Source organism: Capricornis sumatraensis, chromosome 13, assembly GCF_032405125.1.
Source record: "Capricornis sumatraensis isolate serow.1 chromosome 13, serow.2, whole genome shotgun sequence".
Classification (NCBI taxonomy): Eukaryota; Metazoa; Chordata; class Mammalia; order Artiodactyla; family Bovidae; genus Capricornis; species Capricornis sumatraensis.
The window spans coordinates 49,866,557-49,892,895 of NC_091081.1; the positions used below are offsets into that span (position 1 = coordinate 49,866,557).

General features: G+C 39.3%; 1 protein-coding gene across 1 annotated transcript; it reads left to right on the forward strand.

Annotated features, from left to right (window-relative positions):
* Positions 1-1,456: 1,456 nt before the first annotated feature.
* Positions 1,457-25,353, forward strand: AKIRIN2 (akirin 2). Its single transcript, XM_068985077.1, has 5 exons — positions 1,457-1,863; positions 19,643-19,786; positions 21,611-21,760; positions 24,269-24,340; positions 24,601-25,353. Exons 1-5 carry the CDS (start codon positions 1,629-1,631, stop codon positions 24,609-24,611), a joined length of 612 nt encoding a protein of 203 aa, XP_068841178.1. The 5' UTR covers positions 1,457-1,628; the 3' UTR covers positions 24,612-25,353.
* Positions 25,354-26,339: the final 986 nt, after the last annotated feature.

Consider the following 26,339-nt stretch of genomic DNA (forward strand, 5'->3'; position numbering starts at 1 on the left):
ATACTTATCATTAGATAATTACGGCATTCACATAGATAACTAGTTTTGTATTGGACTGGTGATAGCTTCCATATGCAAAGGACAAAGGATAGTTTTTCACATAAATAATTTTTTTTTTTTTTTTTTTTTACTAATGCTGTATTTGATTTGCATTTTAGGTACCTGGTTAGAAGTATGGTGCGTCCCAAATTGGTGGCTCAGCCGGTAAAGCGTGAAAAACTATCCTTTGGCCTTTGCATACGGAAGCTATCACCAGTCCAATACAAAACTAGTAGAACTTTTATAAAAAAATTTTTTCTCTGCTTACAAAATGGGTCTAATATCTACTCTCTAGACTTTCCATTGTCTTTCGATTTAATTTTTACCGTTCACAAGATATACACCAATATTGAGATAGTACAACTTCTGCTATTAGCTTTTTATTCAAAGCATAACAATTTAGTTCTGTACGTCGTTCAAATCCTAGTTATTTACAGGGTACAGCTGGCTTTGCCGAATAAGTGGCTGCAAGCAGCTATCTGGAAAGGGCAACGCATAAAGTTCAATTCAAGGTTCCTGTAACCTGATAGTACCACTGTTCTCTCCTGCAATTCTAAATAGGTCCCCAAAATCTTAGTATTTCCTAGCCAGTCGATGTGACAGGTTTTGTTTCTGGCACTGTTTTAATCAGTCTTGAACTGTTAGGTTAGCTTCGTTTTCAAGTTCCCGGTTGGTAAATCACTGTGGGAGCGTACCACGACAACTACTACCTGAATATTAAGGGTTTTTCAAAACCTGCTTTCCCCACCGGTCGGCTTTCTTTTCTCCCAATCTCTAACGGGTTTTTCTCTTTTCTTTTACCCTCAGTTCCTTTTACACTCAAGATGTGTAGGGGGATTTAAATTCCAATCCGGAACTCGGAATCGCTGGCCTTGAATGACGGGACTCGTAGTTTTCGCGACTTCTCCTTAACCGCTTTTCACGCAGAGGCCTTCCTCCAGTGATAAACTACAACTCCCAGAATGCATGCTCGGGCTCCCGCCCCCCGCTATGCGCACGCGCCCTGAGGCCGCAGGATTTGAATCGGCGGCGTTGTTATTGACGCCATATTGGGGCCGGCGGCGGGTGGAAGTCAGACAGTGGAGGGGGAAGCGGCTGGATGTGTTTGCTGGAGCTCCTGCCGCTGCCGCAGCCTCTCAATCTCGCCGCATCGACCACCGCTCTCTAACTTCGGCCGCTGTTCGAGCGTCTTAGGAGCCGCGTTCTAGCCTCACATCTCACGGGACTGGTATTGACTTCTGAAGGAGCCGGTCTCCGCGCAGGAGCGCCTCAGGCGCGGCGCAAAGCCCGAACGGACGGCGGGGGCGGCCGGAGCGTCTCCCGGGGGAGCCGTGCCTGAGGAGGCGGAAGAGCCCCCCTGACGCGGCCAGCGTGAGCCGCCGCCACCGCCCCTCCTGCTCTCGCCCCGGCCGGCCCGGGCCACTGCCCCTGCCGCGGAGGCGGCGGCAGCGGCTCTGCTCCCCTCGCCGGCGCTCCGCCACCCGGTTTTCCACTCTTGAGCCCGTGGGTTAGGCTCTCTTCGGGGCTCCGCTTTTACCCGCTTCCTTCGCCCTCCCTTCCTGACTCCACCCGAGCCCGGCGCCCCGGCCATGGCGTGCGGAGCCACTCTGAAACGGACTCTGGATTTCGACCCGCTGCTGAGCCCGGCGTCCCCGAAGCGGAGGCGATGTGCGCCATTGTCGGCGCCCACCTCTGCCTCCGCCACCCCGTCGTCGGCCGCCGCGGCCACCGCCGCTTCCTTCTCGGCCTCCGCCGCCTCGCCGCAGAAGTATCTCCGAATGGAGCCATCTCCCTTCGGCGACGTCTCCTCCCGTCTCACCACAGGTGGGACTCGGTCTTGCGGCCGCCCGGGGGTGGAGGGCGAGGGATGAGGCCGCGGGACTGGGGGTGCAGGACGGCTCCCCGTTCTTAGCGGAGTCCTCGGCGGCCGCATTTCTCTTAAGGAGCTCTCTCAGTGTCGGAGACACAATAGGAATAGCCTGATATCGGGGGAGGGGTCGGGGGTGGGGTGGGTAGGGATGGTGCCTTGCCGGGTATTGTAGGGTAGAGGAAGGTCTTTTTCTTTGGGCCGAATGACTGGAATCGAGCGTTTCCGTAGTCCGGAGAGCCCCAGCGGAAATGATCAGAGAGAGTGCTACACGGAAATCGAGGCAAACGAAGGGTCACACATTTCACCCGAATCTCGATGGCTGTCTCCCAGAATCGATGGGTTGCGCCTATTAAGTCTGGAACTGGGTGGTTTGAGGCTAGGCGGCCGCCCCTCTTCCAGTTCAGACAGGGCTGATTTTAGTACGGAGGGCGTGGGGTGGGGGAGGGATGTCACTGGGGCGAGATCTAGGCCTGTCATTAATCACCCACAAGAACGCCACTTTGGCTGAGTCAAGACCTGTTTCCCTAGCAGGGTCAACAACAAAGAAAATGCTCTTCCCGAATACTGTAATACGATCACACTATATATGTCTAGACCTTGAGAAACTTGAACTTTTAATGAAAAGCAAGTTGTATTGAAATTCGGGGCTGAGTAGTTGCTTTAGTTAAAAGTGCTTTATTTCTGCCCATGAAAGTACTTTGGAAGGAAAGGGCTAGGCCTTGAAAATAATAAATCAACCCAAGATTCCAAGGGAGTTCAGAATATTTTTGCTGTTCATCTTGAAACATTTCCTGAAAGTGACTGGGCAGCTACCTCTTGACTGCTTTGTACTGCGTTTGTGTCCGTTTTTTCCTGTACTTTGAAAATCCTTGTGTGCCCCTGGCATAGTCTTAAGATAGGCTTATGTGGACTAGTAGTGTAAATGTTTCCTTTGTGTGTGTAGCATGCAAAGGTTTCATGTGTGACCGTTTGGTGATAATAAGATCTGTAGACAAAGCCTTTTCGTAGCTTGATTTACTTTTTTATCGTCAGCTTTAAAAAGAAAATCTGTGGGCAGTATTTAACTCTACTTGATTTGGAATTGACATAAGTTTTGTAATTTTTAAGGTCATACTTTTAAAATATCTTTTTCCAAATACATGGGGAGATTCTCAGATGCCTAGGCTACCATCTTTTGCTGTTGGAACAGTGTCAAGAATGAGTTCCTGGGATTAATACTATTTTCAGAGTTTGTCTTTTTAGTGAAAGACTATCACTGAAAATTGAAATGATACTGTGGAATCTGTACTTAATAAGGCCACTTAAAAATAGCTCTAGCTAACCAGCAATAAATTTCATTTGAGGGGGGTGAATTAATACAGTGTTAGGTTTGGGAGTTAAAGTATATTGCAGTGCTAAAATAGTCTTGAGCATATAAAGTAAGTCAGCTAGGGGCTATATTTGTCCTCACTTCAAAGGGAATTAATTCAGAAAGAATTGTGATTCTTTGCAGATCTGTCATTTCGTTGATGTATTTAAAGCATTCACTAATGCAGGTGACTCCACATTTTCTTATATTTTGGTTAAGTGGACCATTACTATTATAATAGTAAAATGACTGGAATTATTGAAATTGTTTAAGCCGGCTGATTCAAATTCACATTTTTCCAAAATATTGGTATGTTTTCTGTTTTTCAAGGTGTTTTTGGCATCTGCTGTAACTTTGATCATATCCTGAATTCTAAAGTCACACACTAAGTGATATTTATTGAGTCTCTGAAAAGTTTTTTTTTCTAGCTATTTCAGTTAGAAAACAGCAGTTAAAATTGATTAACTTTTGAGTTGCTAAAATTTACCTTTTTAACTGTGGTCTTGGAATGACATTTTACATGTAATTTAGCCTTCTGTTTACACAGCCAGTTTTGGGCTTGCTCTTGTATGGTTTTGGTAATGGTGTCATAATGGGAGCTGCAGTGTTGTGCAGGTATCAAAGAGCTTCCCAGTTTTCATGTCCTCTAACTTAGTACCTAATTTTTAAATTCCTGTTTTAAAAGTGGTGATTCTTTAAACTTGTCTAGAATGAATACCATATATCTTTAGCAGAAATAAGTAGCTAGGGTTGGAAATGGAAAGCAACTTACCAAAATGAAATTGACTGGGGCTCTATGGAAGTTCTTTATGGAGTTTTCATTTCTGTGGGTTCAAATATAATTTAAACAATTTACAACTAGACTACTGAAGTGCAGTTTTTTTCAGAGCATGTGTATAATTTATTATGAATTTACTTTTGTTCTCTGGATATATTTATATATGTGTTTTCTGATGTTGCTGAAGTCATGTTATCACTTCAGGAACTGGGTATCTTTTAAACTCTAGCTTTGTTTCTTTTGGTTGTTAGTCATCTCAGGAAGGTTTGACTTGATGACTGTTATTTAAATCAATATTTTGCAAACTATTGCGACTTAATAGGACAAAGAAAAGAACTGGCAATTAAAGTTTTATTGGAACACAACCATGTTCATTTTTTTTTTTTTGAAGTATTGTCCATATCCCTTGCCGGTTACAACAGAGGGGTCAAGTAGTTGTGATAGAGATTGTATTTTCCCAAAGATCAAATATTTACTGTCTGATTCTTTTCAGAAAACGTTTGTCCAATCCTCACTGAGGGTGTTGGCAGTTTGTAGTAATCTCAGGATGTGGAAAAAGAAAAGTGCATGATAACTGGAGATGGGGAGTGGCGGGAACCATTTGCTGTGGTTGGAAAAATGAATGCCTCTACTTAGCTTTATTAGTACTCATCCTGGCAAGTTTATTGAAAACTGATTTCAAAGAGTTCTATCCTTGTTGATTGGTTTTTGAAACCTCTCAATATTATCACTTAGACAAAAGATTATCATGACATTCCCTAGAGCAAACGTATTTTAATAAAATCAAAATGTATGAGACTGTCGATCAAACCCAACACATTGTTATTCATAATAGTGTAGTGAATGAATGAGTGGCTGAATGAAGTGATCCTTCTGTGAACTCAACCTATTTGTGAATTTGCTAGACAGGTTTATACACATCATTTGACTTCCTACCATTGCTCTAGTCTGCCTTAGGAATTGAGTTGGACGAAGAGTTAAATTCCTTTGTAAGAGCTCATTGTATTTGCTGGAAACTTGCCATTAAGAATGGAAATTGCAGCTTGTGAATGGGGAAGGGTTTACAGGAACTTAGATTGTTCTGTAGACATTGATGCATGCCTGCAAATGGAGACACCAGCTGGCTTAAATGAAGTATAAATGGTTCTACACAAACAAATGAGATGTCTGTTGGAGGAGGCAACATTTCACTTCAGATGTCATTTATATTGAGCCAGAAGTGTTTTTAATATTTTGTGGTTATTTAGACAGCTGTTAGGTTGCTTCTAGTTTCTCAATGGATTTGGCAAATAAACTGTTTTTAATGGTCTTTGTACTTTGGATTTTAAACCTGATATTTTATTTAGGACTGCGTATGTAGCTGCAGTTATTTAATAGTTCTATGAATTATGCATTTAAGAATCATGTAAGTCTATACGCCATTAAAAGCAGAGTGCAGTTGTATTCATTATTAAGCTATTTTGTTTTGAAAGTAGAAAAATGAAAGCCTATCTTGAGCACAGAAACACATAGTGTAAACATGTCTAGATTAGAGAAAAGATTTGCTAACTCTTTGTTAGGTGAAAATGCTCCAATGTAAAGGAGAATAATAAAATTTCTTCAGTTTTCTTGAATGGCTTTATAGGAAAAAGAATATATTGTGTATTACTCAGATAGGCCTTTTCCCAAGTGTTTAGATAGACAGGAAGACAGTGATAAAAATGCTTTAGTTTTGAAAGGTTAAGAAAGAGGTTCATTGGAAGTGCCCATTTTTGTATGTTTTTGCTTTTTGAAAAGAAACCTTCGATGATTCTCTTCCACTTAAAAAAGAGAATGATAGCATAGATTAAGTTTGGACCTCTTGGGTAGTTGGTTCACGAAACAAGAAAATGAAAGGTGTTGGGTCTTTTCAAGTGCCCATAAATGAATTGTGTACAAGGTTGAGTTGTGTCTCACTCTGCGACGTCATGGACTGTAGCCCACCAGGATCCTCTGTCCATGGGATTTTCCAGGCAAGAATACTGGAGTGGGTTGCTCTGCCCTCCTCCATTCCCAACCCTGGTTTCAAACCTGCGTCTCCTACCTTGGCAGGTGGATTCTTTACCACTGAGCCACCTGGGAAGCCCCATAGGTGAATTAACCAGCAACTTATGGTCCTTGCTAGTACTTAGTAGCATTAACAGTTACTACTGCTAACCCTGTGCTAGTACAAAATGTTGTCTATGCATATGTGAAACCACAGTGCATTTCTTGACTTTGAGAAGACTGCCTACTTTCAGAAAATATGAAGAGTGGAATACTTGTTAAAGCCTATGTGAACCTGTCTGGCATCTGCAGGTGGTGAAGAGGTCTTCATAAATGACCTTAGTTTAAGAGATGCATCTTCAATTTTACTACTGAGCATAGGACTTCTAGAACTCAGCAGCTTACCTTGTTTCTCAACTTTTTAAACACACCTGAGAAATACCAGTGGCAGTTTTGGAGCAAAGACTGTTAGTGAAAAGGAATGTCCTCTGGATTTTGGGAGGATAGTTGGGACTTGTCTAGTTTGAGAATTACCTGCTATACCTTCTCTCAGTTAATGTCTTATATAGAGTTTTAAAATATCTACTGAATGTATTTGTTGAATTAAGGTTTGGGCAGTTTTAAGAAAAAAATATAATTTCACTTCTCCTTCTGTGACAGTAAAGCCACAATATGTGACAACATTTTTTAAAACTGTGACTCAGACAGATGAGTAGTAACAAGAAATACAGCATTTATTTTAGTTTTAAGACTTTGAATAGTATTTTGAGGCTCTTGAAGTACACCAGAAGTATTCCTTCATGTTTCTGAATAGTGATGATAAACCTGGTTATGCTGCTGCTGCTAAGTCGCTTCAGTCATGTCCGACTCTGTGCGACCCCATAGACAGCAGCCCACCAGGCTCCCCTGTCCCTGCCAGGCAAGAACACTGGAGTGGGTGGCCATTTCCTTCATTGCATGAAAGTGAAAAGTGAAAGTGAAGTTGCTCAGTCATGTCCAACTCTTCCTGACCCCATGGACTGTAGACTACCAGGCTCCTCCATCCATGGGATTTTCCAGGTGAGAGTACTGGAGTGGGTTGCCATTTCCTTCTCCACATGGTTATGTGTATTACAATATTTGAAATAGCCCCATTTACAAGGATTTTACCATTTTCAAAGATTTTACATGATTTTTAGGAAAAATGATTTGTAATATGAAGTTCTGAGCTTTCATTTCTAAAGGAATTGAATGATTTAAGTTAAAACAATTTTTTTTTTTTTGATGGGAAGATACTGCAATTATAATTGAGCAGGGAGAGAATCCTTGCAGGTAAATTAAAATTCTAGTGTCAGCTTTGAGCCCTTTGGTCATAGTTTTGCATTGTGCCAGATTGTATAATCTTTCTTGTGATGATAGGTTTTTGAGGGTAGTGGTAGTGGTTTTTATCCTTCCAGCACTAGAAAAATAGCTCACAATATCCTTGTAGTTTGTCTTAGAGTATAACTACTTTCTTCTCTTTACAAACTGTAAGTCACTAATTTTTATATGTCACAGATATCATAGGTCATCCTGAAGTATAAATGCTTTACAACATTTTGATTTTATTAAACCTATGATTTTTTTTTTCAGTAATACAGTTTTTGAGTTTGACTGTATTTTTAAATTCTCTGCTATGTACCTGGATTTTCTTACCATTATTAAAAAATGTAAGTACTTCCTCTGAAAGTCACTTATTCAGGTTTTTGTGAACCCTCTCTGAGTTTCAGATTCTAGGCTGGTTAGGCAAAGAAAAGACTGTCTCTGGGTACTGACAAGAGCTGCAACTGCTGGTACTTATAAAACTATCTAAACGTGAGGAAAAATACCATAAACTTAATCAAATACCTATTTTAATTGTCTGTGGACAGTTGTCCATATTAGCATTATTTTCACCTTTGACAGCGTGAGCATTGAAATTGGCTTACTGAGTACATCACACTCTTACTACTGAAGCTTATTTATTGACTGTTTCTGAAATTGTTTGTAGTGTACATTCAGACTTTGGTTTAGTATTTATTTTCATTTCCCTTAATGTTAATTCTTAGAAAACTCGCTCTAAAAATCGAACTAAAGGGAGGAAGTTTGGAGAGATGGACCTGGAAGAGTTGCTTTTCTTTCTTTTCTTTTTTTTTTAAAGCATAGCATAATTGAACTGATGTAGCAGTTTAATAGAATGGGAGTAGAATTTGAAAGGTTGCAGAAAGCCAGCTTTTCAAACATTACTTTCCTTGAACTTTGCCTTTTGTTACAAAATATTGCCTTGTTCCTAATGCTGACGCATAATTCTCTGGAAGAAAAACTTTTCTAAGCAGTATAACTGGTTAAAACTGTAGGAGGTTTTAGGTGGTTGTGACAGATGGGGGAACCTGATCATGGCTCAGGGTGAAATAGTACATTATCAGAGGCTGTTGTTGTACTCAGCATGTGTGGTAACGCTGACTTGTCAGTTTAGAATAATTCCTAACTGTTGAAACACCAATAAATCATTCTGGTTAGTTACAGATGCCTATCCTCAGAGGAAGCAGTTTAAAGACACTTGAAGCATCCCTTGTATAAATATCTGAATGTAATACAAACATTTTTTATAATTATCCTGTTACAGTCAATGATTGTATTTGCAGGGTTCTAAGTAGATGAGAGTTATGTGCCAAAAGCTTACTACCGTAACAGTCATAGAGTTTGATGTTTCATTGTATGAAGTCTTAGTAGTACATGGCGGTGGATCCCTGTGTTCTAACTGACATTCTGTTTTTCTGATTTATTTTCACATTAGGTACTCATAGAATATTGACTAGGTGTGCTAGTATGATACTGGAGAAGGGTAGTAGATGTTAAGAGGTTAGGCTCTGAGATCAGGCTTCAGTTCAGTTCAGTCGCTCAATCGTGTCCAACACTTTGCAACCCCATGGACTGCAGCAAGCCAGGCCTCCCTGTCCATCACCAACTCCCAGAGTTTACTTCTCCTGTCTTCAGTCTTTCCCAGCATCAGGGTCTTTTCAAAAGAGTCAATTCTTCACATCAGGTGGCCAAAGTATTGGAGTTTCAGCTTCAGCATCAGTCCTTCCAGTGAATGCTCAGGACTGATTTCCTTTAGGATGGACTGGTTTGCTCTCCTTGCAGTCCAAGGGACTCTCAGGAGTCTTCTCCAACACCTTAGTTCAAAAACACCAATTCTTCAGCGCTCAGCTTTCTTTATAGTCCAATTCTCACATCCATACATGACTACTGGAAAAACCAAAGCTTTGACTAGATGGACCTTTGTTGGCAAAGTAATTGTCTCTGCTTTTTAATACGCTGTCTAGGTTGGTCTTTTTTCCCAAGGAGCAAGCGTCTTTTAATTTCATGGCTGTAGTCACCATCTGCATTGATTTTGGAGCCCCCCAAAATCAACTCTCTCACTGTTTCCATTGCTTCCCCATCTATTTGCCATGAAGTGATGGGACCAGATGCCATGATCTTAGTTTTCTGAATGTTGTTTAAGCCAACTTTTTCACTCTCCTCTGTCACTTTCATCAAGAGGCTCTTTAGTTGTTGCTTTCTGCCGTAAGGGTGGAGTCATCTGCATATCTGAGGTTATTGATATTTCTCCTGGCTTGATGCCAGCTTGTGCTTCATCCAGCCCAGCGTTTCTCTTTATGTACTCTGCATATAAGTTAAATAAGGCTTGGGTTTGCCTTATTCCAGCTGTATGACCTTTCAGAAGACATTGCAGTAAAGCCTTATTTTCCTCATCTGTAAAAGTATGCATTTGATAGTAGTATCTGCCTTCTGGGGATGTCATGAGAATTAAGAGCATTTCCTGCCCCTGCGTACTGGAGATAGTTAACAGTTCAGTTGCTTAGTCGTGTCCGACTCTTTGCGACCCCATGAATCACAGCATGCCAGGCTTCCCTGTCCATCACCAACTCCCGGAGTTCACTTAGACTCATATCCATCGAGTCAGTGATGCCATCCAGCCATCTCATCCTCGGTCATCCCCTTCTCCTGCCCCCAATTCCTCCCAGGATCAGTCTTTTCCAATGAGTCAACTCTTCGCATGAGGTGGCCAAAGTACTGGAGTTTCAGCTTTAGCATCATTCCTTCCAAAGAAATCCCAGGGCAGTTGGGCAACCTCAAATGGGACTTTTTCATTGTCCAGCAGTCCTGCCGTTTATTCAGTGAATAACCTTGCCTTTTACTTCTACTTCATGGAAAGAATAGAGGCCATCAAATGGCAGTGTCTTAATTTTCCCAGTACCTGCTCTACCAGTGTTTTTGCATATTTTGTTTTTAGTATCACTGAGGAAGATTAAATGAGATAATTAAAGCCCTTTACATAGTGAGGGAAGGATCCCACTTGTCTCCAGAGGAACCTTTTATCCTCTGGTTTTTGTCTGTCAACCAGATCTTTGCTTTTTTGGCTTTAAATAGTGTCAAGCCTCCCATTATGAAGGAAATGAAGCATCCTTATTTTTCCTCCAGCAGTCATTCAGATTCCTCCATTTCAAAACTAGATTTCAGATAGTCTGCTTAATTCCACTGGGCTCTCAACTTACTCCTAGTATATTTGTACCTCAGATGGCTTTTGTCAAGCCAGTGATGACTTCCATGCACACAATCAGTCCCCATCTTGTTTGACCTTCCTTATAGCATTTACACTGCTGACGCTCCCTTCTTTTTGAAATAACTTGTGTATTTTAATCTTCTTTGACAGCACTGTTTTCTTCCACTTCGCCAGGTGTTCTTTTTGTTTTCATCTGGCCATGAGTTCATTAGTTCTAAGTTCATTCAGCTCCACTCCTGGCTGGCTTAATAGCTCCTTTAAGTGTATATACCTATATATATACACACACGCGTATATATAAAGCAGAAATCAAAAAGCAAACGTGTTTATTCACTATCAGTCACATAATGAACATAGTGATTATGTTAATGTCATGTGATGAATCTCCTTAAGTAGGGCCAGTGAAGTTTAAATTGGTTTACAAGGTATTTTCCTGCTCGGGAAGGATATGTGTTAAAATTACGAAAACCATCCAGGTGAGAGTGGCAAAATAAATTAGATCATCCTTAATGTTTTTGTGCTTGTAATAATCTCAGCTGCTACTGCTTTCCTTCTCTTCCTCTCCCATTTCCTGTCATGTCCAATAGTACATAAACCAAACACTTTTTAATTGCCAGTAGAGTTATTTTTGAGAACTTACACCCAAAAGGCAGCAGCCACTCTGAACTGAACTTTGCCACATAGTCCAGTACCCACCCCCAGCCACTGCCTCCCCATCAATAGTAGCCAGAAATCTGATCATTCAACTCTTGAATGTTGGCCACATTGTTTTGAAAAAAGTTCAGACCAGACATGTCTTTGGACTCCATTTAATTCATGAATCATCAGTTTGCAACCTCTGGTTTCCAGATAGGCCGTATCTCAATATTTATGTAGGTAAGTGTGTTTTGGGGGCCCTGATAAGTTGTTTTGAAAAACAGGTTAGTTGTTTAGCTTGATTGTGTTGCCCTACAGTCCTCCTCAAGGAGTCTGCTCTTTGTCCTTCAGACCTTATCTTGTTTTGATGGCCCATGGTTATTCGAAATATAAGCTGAAACTTGGCACTAAATGTTTTCCAAAGCTTGCATATTTGGTTTTGGATAGTTCAGTTTCCTTTTTCTCTTCACCATTTACTTTCATTTTTTGTTCTTATTACTCTTTTTCTAGCTTGTAAGCTACTGGAGAAGATAGTAAAGAAGTAAACAACAAAAGCATCATGGTTAGCACATAGAATCTGATGTAATGTAAAATAGAGGTATGAAACTTCACGTGTATCAGGGAGGCGCTACCTGCTGACTGAGCATGGTTTGGAGTCCTTGCATTAGTGACTCATATTGTGCAGTTAACTTGTAATTTATATTTAGACCTGAAGAATTTAATAAATTGAGCCATTTACCTCAAATAAGTAATTACTGTGTAGTACCAGTGAAGTAATAGAATTTGACCTGTACTAATTATAGTTATCCTTCTTGTAGGGGATAAATGGATGACTCTAATGCAGTGAAATATAATATAAATTTAGAATCTGAGTCAGTTGCCTTTAAAATACTGTAGCCAATACCCTGGTGTGCATATAAATATATGCAGCTATATTATGCTTATTAGGATTCATGGTAATCCAAACAGAAGTTAAACCTGTAGATATACCTTGACAATCTTCTGTTAAAATTTGGTTCCAGGTTCCTTTAACATAGCAATAATTGTAAAGTAAATTTAAAACGGCATCAGCTCATTTTTTAAAATTGGATAGCTCTTGACTGGATAAGAATATTATCCTTAAGTTTCCCTCAAATGACTGCTTAAGAACTATTCTAGTTTCTGATCAGATGATCTAGGAGAATAGTTGAAATTACAAAGGTGGGTCTCCACAGCAACTCCGAATTGCCTACTTGATAAATTAAAATACAGACATGGTAGTGTCTGTAGTTCAGAGCTCTAGATTTGGTCTGTTAATTTATTTGGAACAGTTCAGTTTTAGGTCTTAATAGCTACTGCAGGTTTTCTGTACTTAATTGTGTACAGATTTTCCATTTCATTTGTGTTCCTCCCTAGAACTGACAGGCTTTCAAGATTTATTTCATTTTTAATCCCATTGTTTGAGCTAATCTGTTTAGATGAACTTTTAGCTTCTTTCCAAAGATACTCCATAGAGAAATTAGCATGTAAGGTGATAGTAAGTTGGTCTTTCATACCAAATTTGAAACTGTTAATGTTTGATCTAGTAACTATGTCAGTTGGAAAACAGGAAGTCCCTATAGGTCTGGAGCAAAAAAATTAGTTTTCACGTATCACCAATTTTTAGACATTTTACGGTTATGGACTCTACTCTAGAAAGATACTTGGTGATGACCCTGCACCCCCATCCCCCATTTCGAGATTCTCCTTTAAACACATTTCTGATTGCTTCTAATTCCATTTTCCCTTCACTCTCAGTCCTGTCTTGATGCTATTTCTTTTACTATCATCAGCAGCTTTTTTTTTTTTTTTAATCCCTGCTTTCTCCTGTTTATATTGTTGACCTTGTTCATTGTGTCCAGGGTCTTTAAAGAAGTCATTGGCAACTAAGATGAGTAAACAGGCTTTATTGTCTCAGGCCAGGCCTTTTCTTTTCACATTTACCTAAGCTTTTTGCTTATATATATATATTTCAAATATTCCAAAGGAATAGGCTCATTGATAATCTGCTTATTACAGAGAATTTCTTTAGCAACCTCAGTGATATTTACTAGATTTGGGAATAAAAATGCCCTTAGTCATAAATCTGCTAATACTGACTTTCACTTAACCTAATAAGTGCAAAAAGTCTATGTAAGAACAAGGATGATGTAGTTTTAAGGATTTAGGAAAGGGATATACCACAATCATTTGAGTGTAGATTGTCCTGAAAATACATTCTTTGCTCTGTGATTTGCTGCGAATTTAATCTATGCTTCACAAACCAAATATGAAGTCTGCATGATTAAAACTGGAATGTGCAACTGATGATGTTAGTGAAGCTTCACTTGACTTTCTTCAATGGACTAGTAAATTTGTTGGCAACACAGTGTCAGATGTTAACATGTACTTGGAATAGAATGTCATTTTAGTTCCATAAGAGATGGCTAGATTTTAGTTTAAGATTAAGTGAATATAGGTACATTGTTGATGTATGTAAGGCCTTTATCTTGCTGATATGGAAGCAACTTAAGTTGACCAGATATGTAAATTGAACTTGTGAATTCTGGAATACTGAATCTTGGGAGATTTCTTGGTTATCAGCTTCAAAACTGCATAGACCTCTGAACCGATAGAAATTGAACTTGAGGCTTGTATTACTAGTTAGCTGTTTGCTACTTTGTTGTTGTTCAGTCACTCAGTGGTGTCAGACTCTCTGTAACTCCATGGAGTGCAGCACACCAGGTTTCTCTGTCCTTCACTATCTCCCAGAGTTTGCTCAAACTTATGTGCTTTAAGTCAGTGATGCCATCTACCACCTCAGCCTCTGTCACCCTCTTCTCCTGCCCTCAATCTTTCCTAGCATCAGGGTCTTTTTTGGTGAGTCAGCCCTTCGCATCAGGTGGCCAAAATATTGGAACTTCAGCTTCAGCATCAGTCCTTCCAATGAATATTCAGGGTTGATTTAGGAAAAACATCTACTTCTGCTTTATGGACTACGCCAAAGCCTTTGACTGTGTGTATGACAACAAACTGTGGAAAATTCTTCAAGAGATGGGAATACCAGACCACTTGACCTGTCTCCTGAGAAATCTGTATGCAGGTCAGGAAGCAGCAGTTAGAACTGGACATGGAACAATAGACTGGTTCCAGATAGGAAAAGGAGTACATCACTGCTTATTTAACTTATATGCAGAGTACATCATGAGAACTGCCGGGCTGGATGAAGCACAAGCTGGAAACAAGATTGCTGGGAGAAATATCAATAACCTCAGATATGCAGATGATACCACCCTTATGGCAGAAAGCGAAAGAGCCTCTTGATGAAAGTGAAAGAGGAGTGTGAAAAAGTTGGCTTAAAGCTCAATATTCAGAAAACTAAGATCATGGCATCTGGTCCCATCACTTCATGTCAAATAGATGGGGAAACAGTGGAAACAGGGAGAGAGTTGATTTTTGGGGGCTCCAAAATCACTGCAGATGGTGATTGCAGCCATGAAATTAAAGGACGCTTACTCCTTGGAAGAAAAGCTATGACAAATTTAGACAGCATATTAAAAAGCAGAGACACTACTTTTCCAACAAAGGTCTGTCTAGTCAAAGCTTTGGTTTTTCCAGTGGTCATGTATGGGTGTGAGAGTTGGACTATGAAGAAAGCTGAGCACTGAAGGATTGATGCTTTTGAACTGTGGTGCTGGAGAAGACTCTTGAGAGTCCCTTGGACTGCAAGATCCAACCGGTCCATCCTAAAAGAAGTTAGTCCTGAATATTCATTGGGAAGGACTGATGCTAAAGCTGAAACTCCAGTACTTTGGCCACCTGGTGCAAAGTAGTGACTCATTTGAAAGACCTTAATGCTGGGAGTGATTGAAGGCAGGAGGAGAGGGGGACGACAGAGGATGAGATGGCTGGATGGCATCACTGACTCAATGGACATGAGTTTGAATAACTGTGGGAGTTGGTGATGGACAGGGAAGCCTGGCTTGCTGCAGTCTGTGGGGTCGCAAGGAGTCCAACATGACTGAGCGACTGAACTGACTGAACTGAAATTGGACTATTCACTAAGTAACAATGTTGATCACATGTTACCAGTATTAAAGCATCTTAAGAGCACAGTGAGGCTTAGATGACATAGTTCTATCTTAATGGGTATAAAAAGGAGTGCCGTAGCATTCAGAATTCTTCAGCTCTGACAAGTGTTGACAAAGATGTGGAGCACCTGAAACTCACATTGCTGGTGGGAATGCAAAACATACAGTTACTCTTGAAAATGGTTTGTCAATTTCTTAGCCGTATAATCAGTCCATCCAGTTCCACTCCTAGGTATTTACTTAAGTGAAATAAAAACCTGTCCGCCTATGGGCTTGTACTTGAATATTCGTAATAGCCCCCAGTTGGAAACAGTCCAAATGTCCACCAAAAGGAGAATGGATAAGGTGTGATGTATACCATATGTATACAATGAAATACGAATTAATAAAAAGGGATTACTGGTTGATGTAACATCGTGTATGAATCTCAAAACCATTTTGCTGGGTGAAGACAAAAATCTACTCTTTAAGATGGCAGCAGAGAAAGTGGTGGTGGTAAAGGTGGTGACTGAGAACAGCTAGGGTGAGAAAGTTCTTTATTGTGGTGTGGTGGTTCTATGCATGCACTTGTCAGAACTCATCAAATTGTACATTTAAATTGGTGAATTCATTTGTAAGTTATGCCTTCAGTTCAGTTCATTCGCTCAGTCGTGTCCGACTCTTTGCGACCCCATGAATCGCAGCACGTCAGGCCTCCCTGTCCATCACCAACTCCCGGAGTTCACTCAGACTCACGTCCATCAAGTCAGTGATGCCATCCAGCCATCTCATCCTCTGTCGTCCCTTTCTCCTCCTGCCCCCAATCCCTCCCAGGATCAGAGTCTTTTCCAAGGAGTCAACTCTTCGCATGAGGTGGCCAAAGTACTGGAGTTTCAGCTTTAGCATCATTCCTTCCAAAGAAATCCCAGGGCTGATCTCCTTCAGAATGGACTGGTTGGATCTCCTTGCAGTTCAAGAGACTCAAGAGTCTTCTCCAACACCACAGTTCAAACGCATCAATTCTTCGGTGCTCAGCCTTCTTCATAGTCCCAACTCTCACATCCATACATGACCACAGGAAAAACCATAGCCTTGACTAGACGGACCTTAGTTGGCAAAGTAACGTCTCTGCTTTTGAATATACTGTCTAGGTTGGTCATAACTTTTCTTCCAAGGAGTAAGCATCTTTTAATTTCATGGTTGCAGTCACCATCTGCAGCAATTTTGGAGCCCCCAAAAATAAAGTCTGACACTTTTTCCCGTTTCCCCATCTATTTCCCATGAAGTGATGGGATCAGATGCCATGATCTTCGTTTTCTGAATGTTGAGCTTTAGGCCAACTTTTCCACTCCACTTTCACTTTCATCAAGAGGCTTTTTAGTTCTTCTTCACTTTCTGCCATAAGGTTGGTGTCATCTGCGTATCTGAGGTTATTGATATTTCTCCCGTCAATCTTGATTCCAGCTTGTATTTCTTCTGGCCTAGCGTTTCTCATGATGTACTCTGCATATAAGTTAAATAAGCAGGGTGACAATATACAGCCTTGACGTAGTCCTTTTCCTATTTGGAACCAGACTGTTGTTCCATGTCCAGTTCTAACTGCTTCTTCCTGATCTGCATACAGATTTCTCAAGAGGCAGGTCAGGTGGTCTGGTATTCCCATCTCTTTCAGAATTTTCCACAGTTTTTTGTGTTCCACACAGTCAAAGGCTTTGGCATAGTCAATAAAGCAGAAATAGATATTTTTCTGGAACTCTCTTGCTTTTTTGATGATCCAGCGGATGTTGGCAGTTTGATCTCTGGTTCCTCTGCCTTTTCTAAAACCAGCTTAAACATAAGGAAGTTCACAGTTCACGTATTGCTGAAGCCTGGCTTGGAGAATTTTGAGCATTACTTTACTAGCATGTGAGATGAGTGCAATTGTGCGGTAGTTTGAGCATTCTTTGGCATTGCCTTTCTTTGGGATTGGAATGAAAACTGACCTTTTCCAGTCCTGTGGCCACTGCTGAGTTTTCCAAATTTTCTGGCACATTGAGTGCAGCACTGTCACAGCATCATCTTTCAGGATTTGAAAAGCATCATAGCGATGCTTTCCAAGACCCACTTGACTTCACATTCCAGGATGTCTGGCTCTAGGTGAATGATCACACCATCATGATTATCTGGGTCGTGAAGATCTTTTCTGTACAGTTCTTCTGTGTATTCTGGCCACCTCTTCTTAATATCTTCTGCTTCTGTTAGGTCCATACCATTTCTATCCTTTATTGAGCCCATCTTTGCATGAAATGTTTCCTTGGTATCTCTAATTTTTCTTGAAGAGATCTCTAGTCTTTCCCATTCTGTTGTTTTCCTCTATTTCTTTGCATTGATCGCTGAAGTCTTTCTTACCTCTTTTTGCTATTCTCTGGAACTCTGCATTCAGATGCTTATATCTTTCCTTTTCACCTCTCTTCTTTTCACAGCTATTTGTAAGGCCTCCCCAGACAGCCATTTTGCTTTTTTGCATTTCTTTTCCATGGGGATGGTCTTGATCCGTGTCTCCTGTACAATGTAAGGAACCTCATTCCATAGTTCATCAGGGACTCTATCAGATCTAGGCCCTTGAATCTATTTCTCAACTTCCACTGTATAATCATAAGGGATTTGATTTAGGTCATACCTGAATGGTCTAGCGGTTTTCCCTACTTTCATTAGATGGTACAGAGATGTATAAAGCTAAATTTTTTAAAGTTTTACCATATCTTTCTTCTTAGGCTAGAACTTGTTCAAGACTTTCAAATGAACAAATTGTTACAGCTATCTTTTGGTACATTTTGGTTGTGCTTCAGGTGAAGCAAAAGGAAGAATAAGTAATCTTGAGAACAGTTGTGTCACCATACTGATCAAAGAGTAAGTCACACAAAAGAAGTTAAGGCCAAATTACTTTGTGCTGCTATATTTGAAGTCTTCGTGAGTAAACTTTGAATGCCTTGAATGGCACTTTTGATCAGCATGATGGTAACTGAACATAAAATGATAAATGAGTGAAGCTTGCTATGAGATCGAAACAACATTATTTTAGAAACATCTTAAAGAATTTTGCTACTGAAAGAGTTATTTTTTTAAAAAAGGATATGTGTGCCTGACCTGGTTGGTACAGGATGTTGCACTGGTTTATTGGACACCTCTGAATCTTAGGAAGTGTGTTTCTCTTATGGTGCTTAGCTGTTCAGTAGACAGCTATTTTATTTCACATTGGTAACTTTGTTTTGAATTACAATTTCACATAAATGGAAAAGGACTGAAAATGATGACCATGTTTAATAATAAACAAATGTTAAAACATTTTGAGAAATGTTAAATATAGACATTCAGCCATCCTGAGGTTAGTCATTCCAGTGTGTGATTTTTGTATTCATGTATATTTAAAACAGATTTGTTTACGCACAAAATTTTACATAAATGGAATCTTCACTAGATGTCTTTTGCAAGACATTAAAAAAAATTTTTTTTTGCAAGACTTTATTTTTTAATTACTTTCTAGTTATAGTAATGAAACTGGCAGAATCTAAATGGTTAAGGGACTGATTGATACCCCTCACAGTCTCTCTCTCAAAAGCTCTAAAAGTTCTTGCTGGGGAAATAAACTGAGAAAAGAGATGTGAGATTTAAGTGTATACCTAAAAACAACTTCTAGTATTAAATTTTTCAAAAAGGATTGTTTTCATTTTACATACATCTTTAGCCTTCAGTTGCATTTCAGTTTATTTTTAAATTGCATCATTTTAGAATGGTGTGGAATTACACTCCATTATATTTACGAAACATTTTATTGCCTGTTAGTTTTGTTTACTTTTGCCCATGGTTGCTTAATGTATAATGGTTTTTTAGTTCACATCAACTCTGTCATTTTGTTGACCTGTTGCTGCCACCTGTCACTCTTGTGTACCTGTATTTTACATACTTCTCCCTGCTTCTAATTATTTATGGTCTTGGAAAAGCCTGTTTAATAGTTCTCTGTGTGATGAATAAATGACCTTTGAGTCTGATACTCTTAGAATATGAGTGAAATACATGTTTCAGTTCAGACTCCCTTATCTTTACCATTGAATAAAAAACCTTTTTTTTTTTTTTTTGTTAACTAATGACCCCTCAGAAAGAATGGCATTTTGGAATAGCTGGATTCCAGGTGGTATGTATGTGCTATTTCTGATTGAGTGTCCCCATTATGCTGAAATGAATTCCTCCCAAAACATAAGTTTTCTAGATATTTGAAGAGAATATTTTCAGTAGAACCCAACCTATTTTTTAACTTGAAAGTGTTTGTCTTGCCAAATTTTGACTTTTTTTCTTCTAGAACAAATTCTGTACAACATAAAACAAGAGTATAAGCGCATGCAGAAAAGAAGACATTTAGAAACTAGTTTTCAACAGACAGATCCATGTTGTACTTCTGATGCACAGCCACATGCATTTCTCCTCAGTGGACCAGCTTCGCCAGGTAATAAAAGAATTGATAAGTGTGAAAGGAAATGTTACTTAGCATGGGAAAAAGGAAAACAAATTGCCTTTAGTCATCAAGCTCTTATTTCTCCTTGATTTTTGAAAAAACATTTTTACAGGTAACTCATGATCTCTTAAAAATATGGTACAAAAAAGGTAATAGCCACTTGGATTCCCATGACTCAAAGACAGCCATCTGTAGGTAACATCCCCTAAGTGGACTTCCCCATAAATGCTATGATTCGTAGCCTCTATTAAAGAAAAAAAAAATACAGCCATATGCTGCTCTGTCAGGTATAGATGTACCTTGTCTTGGCTAAATACTGCATTCTATGGATTTCCCATAATTATTTAATAGACTTGAAATTTCTCTTATTACCATATTTACAAAAATGTCCCTGAACATATACCCTCACACACACTTGTCTTTTAGGATAATGCCTAAAGGTTGATTATTTTGATGCTACATCTGTTTTTACCTACCTTTTATTGGAGAGGATAGTTTGCAAATACACTTCTTAAAATTTAAGGTGTAAAACAGGGCTATTTGAAGTGAAGGGGATCAGTCAGTTCAGTCACTTGGTCTGACTCTTTGCAGCCCCATGGACTGTAGCACACCAGGGTTCCCTGTCCATCACCAACTTCTGCAGCTTGTTCAAACTCATGTCCATCTAGTCGGTGATGCCATCCAGCCATTTTCTCCTCTGTCGTCCCCTTCTCCTGCCTTCAGTCTTTTCCAGCATCTCGGTCTTTTCCAGTGAGTCAGTTCTTCCCATCAGGTGGCCAAAGTGTTGGAGTTACAGCTTCAGCAGCAATCTTTCCAGTGAATATTTAGGACTGATCTCCTTGCTGTCCAAGGGACTCTCAAGTGAAGGGGATAAGTTGGTGAAATTTTGGTAAGGGGAGGTGAGGGTAGAGACAGGATTGTATCATAGGAAAGCAAGCTCCTCTCATTTGTCAGTTTACTTCTTATAAGTAATCAATTAAATTGGCAGCCTCAGCAAAGCTGAGATTTTGAAAGTAAATAAAGATAGCCTTAGTTTGGTAACTGTGGATTAAAGCTGGTATGCTTTATTCTTGTATATATCAGTACACAAGAATTCTGGTATTCTGTTAAGAGCTGATGCTGGACACAGGGCAAACATACTTAGTTACTGGTTCCAGCCATCAAGTTAATAAAGAGCAAGTATAAAGAGGAATTGGGGCAGATAAACAGGACAAACGATTGCAAATCTGTGTATTTCTGTTTATAGAATACTTGCAGTAGTGTTAATCATGGGTGACTGTCATAACCCTGAGTTCTAAAAAATATTAATTTCAGATGTTCTTTTCAAGAAAAGAGGAATGATGTTTTTGGAAAATAAACGTACCCTAAGTAAATACATCAAGAGGAATGCATTCTGAAGAAATCTATCACTGTCTAAGTGGCTGCTACATTAATAGTCTTTAAGGATGCTGAACTGTAAAATTTAATGTTGAATACTAGGAATATATTCTCAGTATTTATTTTTACAAAGTCTCTCGTAGCTAATAATTATTTTAAAACCAAAAAATTTATTGTTTATATTTTGTTATTCTCTCAACTCACCTTCACACTTTACCCCCTTATATTTGATGGCATACGTCTTGCTGTTTCTTTCCAAAGTTGTAAGCTGATAAGATTAAACCTGATTTAAGACTAGGGAAATAACTGTGCTAAAGACTGATAGAAAAATGTTTTTATATGAGCACTGAAAATACTCACATGAAACCACCTCAGTTAGATGATGCTTTTCTGTGATGGCTCTAAATCTGATGAGGTTTTTGTTTATGTTGTACATAGGGACTCCATCAGGAACATCCTCACCATTAAAAAAAGAACAGCCCTTATTCACTCTACGGCAGGTTGGGATGATCTGTGAACGTTTATTGAAAGAACGTGAGGAGAAAGTTCGAGAAGAATATGAAGAAATATTGAACACAAAACTTGCAGGTAAGAGATGAGTTTTAGAGTCTTTCCAGAAACTCATCCAAAGAAATGCTTTCTTTCTCACATACATTTTACACATCAATTAAATTACCCTGTCTATACTCTGGTAGGCATATTCTCTAAGAACCAGAGAATTTCAGTTCAAGAAAGGAAATGAATTTGGCTATAGCTCATGGCCCTCCTTAGTGACTTTAAGAAATAGTATTTGTTAGCCATGTAGATGAACAGCAATATTAGGAAACTAGATATTTCTTTGGATAATACCCTATCCTTTGGCTGTCTACAGAGAAGCCTGGCGGGCTACAGTTTGCTTGTGGGTTTTTTTTTTAACTCGTTTTTTTCTATTTTTAGGTTCTGCTTCTACCTTTTTTTCTTTATTTTACTTTTCCAAACTTTGAACTTTTTATCTTGTATTGGGGTATTAGCCAATTAACAATGTTTGAGGTAGTTTCAGGTGAAGAGTGAAGGGACTCAGCCATACATATACATGTGTCCATTCTCCCCAACTCCTCCCTCCCATCTAAGCTGGCACATAACTTTGAGCAGAGTTTCATGTGCTATACAATAGGGCCTTGTTGGTTATCCATTTTAAGTATAGGAGTGTGTACATGACCTTCCCAAAGTCCCTAACTAACTCTTCTCAGGCTTCCCTGGTAGCTCAGACAGTAACAAATCTGCCTGCAGTGCAGGACGTGTGGGTTCAATCCTTGCATGGGAAGATCCTCTGGAGGAGGAAATGGCAACCCACTCCAGTTTTCCTGCCTGGAAAAATCCCATGAACAGAGGAGCCTGGTGGGTTACAGTCCATGGGATTGCAAAGAGTTGGACTTGACTGAGTGACTAACCCTTCCTTCCTTCTCCTCAGCAATCATAAGTTCATTTTCTTAAGTTTGTATTGTTTCTTTTTAGATTCCAGATATATATAATATAATTTCTCCTTCTCTGACTTCACTTAGTATGACACTCTCTGGTCCACCCATGTTGCTGCAAATGACACTGTTTCACTATTACTAATGGTTGAGTAATACTCCATTGTGTATATATACCACATCTTTATCCATTCCTCTGTCAGTGGATATTTAGGTGGCTTCCATGTCTTACTGTAAACAGTGCTGCAGTAGTGCATGTGTGCTTTTGGATCACGTTTTTCTCCAGATATATGCCCATGAGTGGGATTGCAGGGTCATACGGAGAAGGCAGTGGCACCCCACTCTAGTACTCCTGCCTGGAAAATCCCATGGACGGAGGAGCCTGGTAGGCTGCAGTCCATGGGGTCGCTAAGAGTCGGACACGACTGAATGACTTCACTTTCACTTTTATGCACTGGAGAAGGACATGGCAACCCACTCCAGCCTTCTTGCCTGGAGAATCCCAGGGACGGGGGAGCCTGGTGGGCTGCTGTCTGTAGGGTCGCACAGTCGGACACGACTAAAGTGACTTAGCAGCAGCAGCAGCATGATAGCTCTATTTTTACTTTTTTATGGAACCTCCAAACTGTTCTCCATAGTGGCTCTACCAATTTACATTCCACCAACAGTGTAGAAGGGTTCCCTTCTCTCCACACCTTCTAGCATGTTTTTGGATTTTTTGGTAATAGCCATTCTGACCACTGTGAGGTGATACTGTAGTTTTGATTTGCATTTCTCTAATAACTAGCCATGTTGAACATCTTTTCATGTGCATATTGGCTGTCTGTTTGTCCTCTTTGGAGAAATGTCTGTTCAGGTCTTCTGCCCATTTTGAGTGGATTGTTTGTTTTGATGCTGTTGTCATAAGCTGCTTGTAAATTTTGGAGATTAATTATTGGTCACATTGTTTGCAAAGGTTTTTGATTTTGTACCTTTCATTATAATTTTGCATCAGTCTGAACACTTGAAATTTAAGTGGCACTGTGTACATAATTTTATTAGAGTATCAATCTGCTGCATTCTTTTAATTATCCAGAATTTTTTCCTTAAAATTTGATAAGTGTAGTAAATAAAATATATATGCTAACATAATCAGACTTTCCTCCCTGATTTTTAAGCCACAGATTTAATGGATATTGATATTGTAAACTTCATGATTAGGGAGTTGAAGCGCTAATATAGGTGAGAGAATTTGTTAGTTATATAACATCTTTTTCTGTGGCATCTAATTAGGTTACAGGTGGATATTTGGATTAATTACATACTTTACTATGCTTTTTTGTCCTGTTTCCTCTCATTGCAGTACATTACCATTCATAGACCACTTATAATAATTTTCAGAGGAAAAATATCTTTACTTTTATTAAGTAAAGAAATAAGCCCCACCCAGCTTATACATGAGGTTGTGTGATTTGAGCTGATGTGGGTTTCCTAAGCTCCATGCTCTTTCCATTTGATAAGCTATTACTACTGAGGTTGTGTGTCTAAGTGCCAACTTAAAATTATTTCACTATATATATTGGACTTTTGAGTTTCTCTGGCCTTGATATATTAAGAGGGCATTTTTATAAATCATGTAATTGATAATTACCTTTATTTATAGAACAATATGATGCATTTGTGAAGTTTACACATGATCAGATAATGCGACGATACGGAGAACAGCCTGCTAGTTGTAAGTATTTCATCTTTGAACCAAATACAAGACAATCTTATGGAGATGTTTGTTATAATTTATTATAATTATCTTCATACACAAGAGAACTTAACAATATCAAGCAGAAAAAGTTTGGAGGAAATAGGCAGTAAAATTGTACTCGGCTTATTACTTTTGCTTACTTAAATATCTAGGGCAGTATATGAGGGATGAAGCTTTGGTGTGTGTTTAAATTTTGATCTGAACTTTGCACTCATTTTCCTTTTCTCTCCCTTTAGATGTTTCATGAATCACGTTTTCTGCATTTATGGGCTGCCTTGTTCCTTGTTGAGTTGTTGCAAGAGGTCCCAATTATGACATGCAGCAATGCCAATACCCCTCTGTGAATACAGGTTATTTCAAGCTTTCGTCAGTGGCAACCACTCTTAGGCAGCAACCGGATTTGGAAATTTCCTTGATGTCAATACCACCCGGATGTGGACCTTTGCTACCTGTATTAATGCCAGTGGCCTCATTTGCTGTATCATTACAATTTGGCTTCTATTAATGTTTGGAAAGGATTAAAGCTGGTATTCTAAGAACATGCCCTTCATTGGTTGTGTAAATAAAACTGTAGAAAGACACTTCAGATGAAGTTAGTGTGATTTTAATTGTGCACTACAACCAAGCTATAACCAGTTGTTAATAATTTAGATGTAATTCCAGGACATTATTAAGCAAATAGCCTACAGTGCTTCCTATGAACTAGTGAAGGAGGAGGGCATTTCTGTATTCCAGGACTTCTTGGGGTTTCAAATGGGTTTATATGATTTCCCTGTTGGGATTTTTTTTTTTTTTTGGTAGTTTTTATTTATTCTATCGGTCTTTTTAACGAATGTTTATAGCTGCATTTCCCTCCCCACCCCCCACCCAGTGTATCATTGTTTTACTGCCCTTGTAGTACTGGAATTTAGTTGGAAGAATAAAACATTTACTTCTAATCTGCTTGTTTTTAATGTACAGATGGGTAGTATTTGAATAAAGCCAGTGTTTTAAATGTAAGCATTTTCCAGGAATCGATTTTCTGATAAGAATCAAAGTCAGTCTTTTCATAAACTGAGTTCTGATTCCAAATTGTCTCTCTTCTCATTGCCTGATAGGTTAGTTTTAACAACTGTATACTTAAAAACTGTATACATCTAATTCCCATTTCATACATGCTTTCCAGACACAGCTCTCCTATAATGAAGTGACCAAAAGGTGCTCAGTGAATTTTTAAATTCTATTAACATATTTCTACTAATTAAGTCATAAATATACTGGGATATGTTTATAATTGACCTAATTAGTGGAAGACAAAAGGGATTTTTCTTCCTTTTTAACTTTAGTGATTATAGTTCACCAAAATTATATTCTTTGTCTAAAACAAGGCCAAAAAGTGGTATAGGGCCTTTGCAAGATCCTCCGGTAATCCATATGTCCATTAAGTGCCTTAGAAACATTGGTATAGCACAGGGTGGCCATAAGTAAGGTGGATAATCCTACCTGGTTTTAATGGACTGATGGATTCTCAGCCTCAGCATATTACTGACAATTGGGGCCAGATTCAATCTTTGTTGTAGGGAGACTACTGCATGTAGGATGTTCAGCAGCATCTCTGGCCTCTACCACTAGATACCAGTAACACCCTCCCCCAGTCCTGACAGCCAAAAAATGTGCCTCCAGACGGTGACAAATGTCAGGGCAGGGGGGTTAAAATGGTCCCAGCTGAGAACCACTGGTCTAGTGGGACAGCATTTTAGAATGCAAGAGTAAGTAAAAATTATAGAGGTGTGAGGATAGAACGTAAATATGCTTTACCTCTTCTTCACTCCAAAATGAACATCCTTTTTTTATAATAAGCACAAGTGAGTTTTCATGTAGATTTAAAGTTTATAAAAGAACTGGTCTGTTTTAGAGGATATGCTATAAGGAAAACTAGTGCTGGCAGTCTGAATGGAACCTCAAATAAAACTTTAATTCTAGATTCAACTTTGAT

Excerpts from the sequence above, each read along its gene's own strand:
- AKIRIN2 (XM_068985077.1), top strand. The coding sequence starts at position 1,629 with ATGGCGTGCGGAGCCACTCTGAAACGGACTCTGGATTTCGACCCGCTG. Across the intron at positions 19,787-21,610 it reads CAGTGGACCAGCTTCGCCAG|GGACTCCATCAGGAACATCC; the intron begins GTAATAAAAGAA and ends TGTTGTACATAG. Across the intron at positions 21,761-24,268 it reads ATTGAACACAAAACTTGCAG|AACAATATGATGCATTTGTG; the intron begins GTAAGAGATGAG and ends CTTTATTTATAG.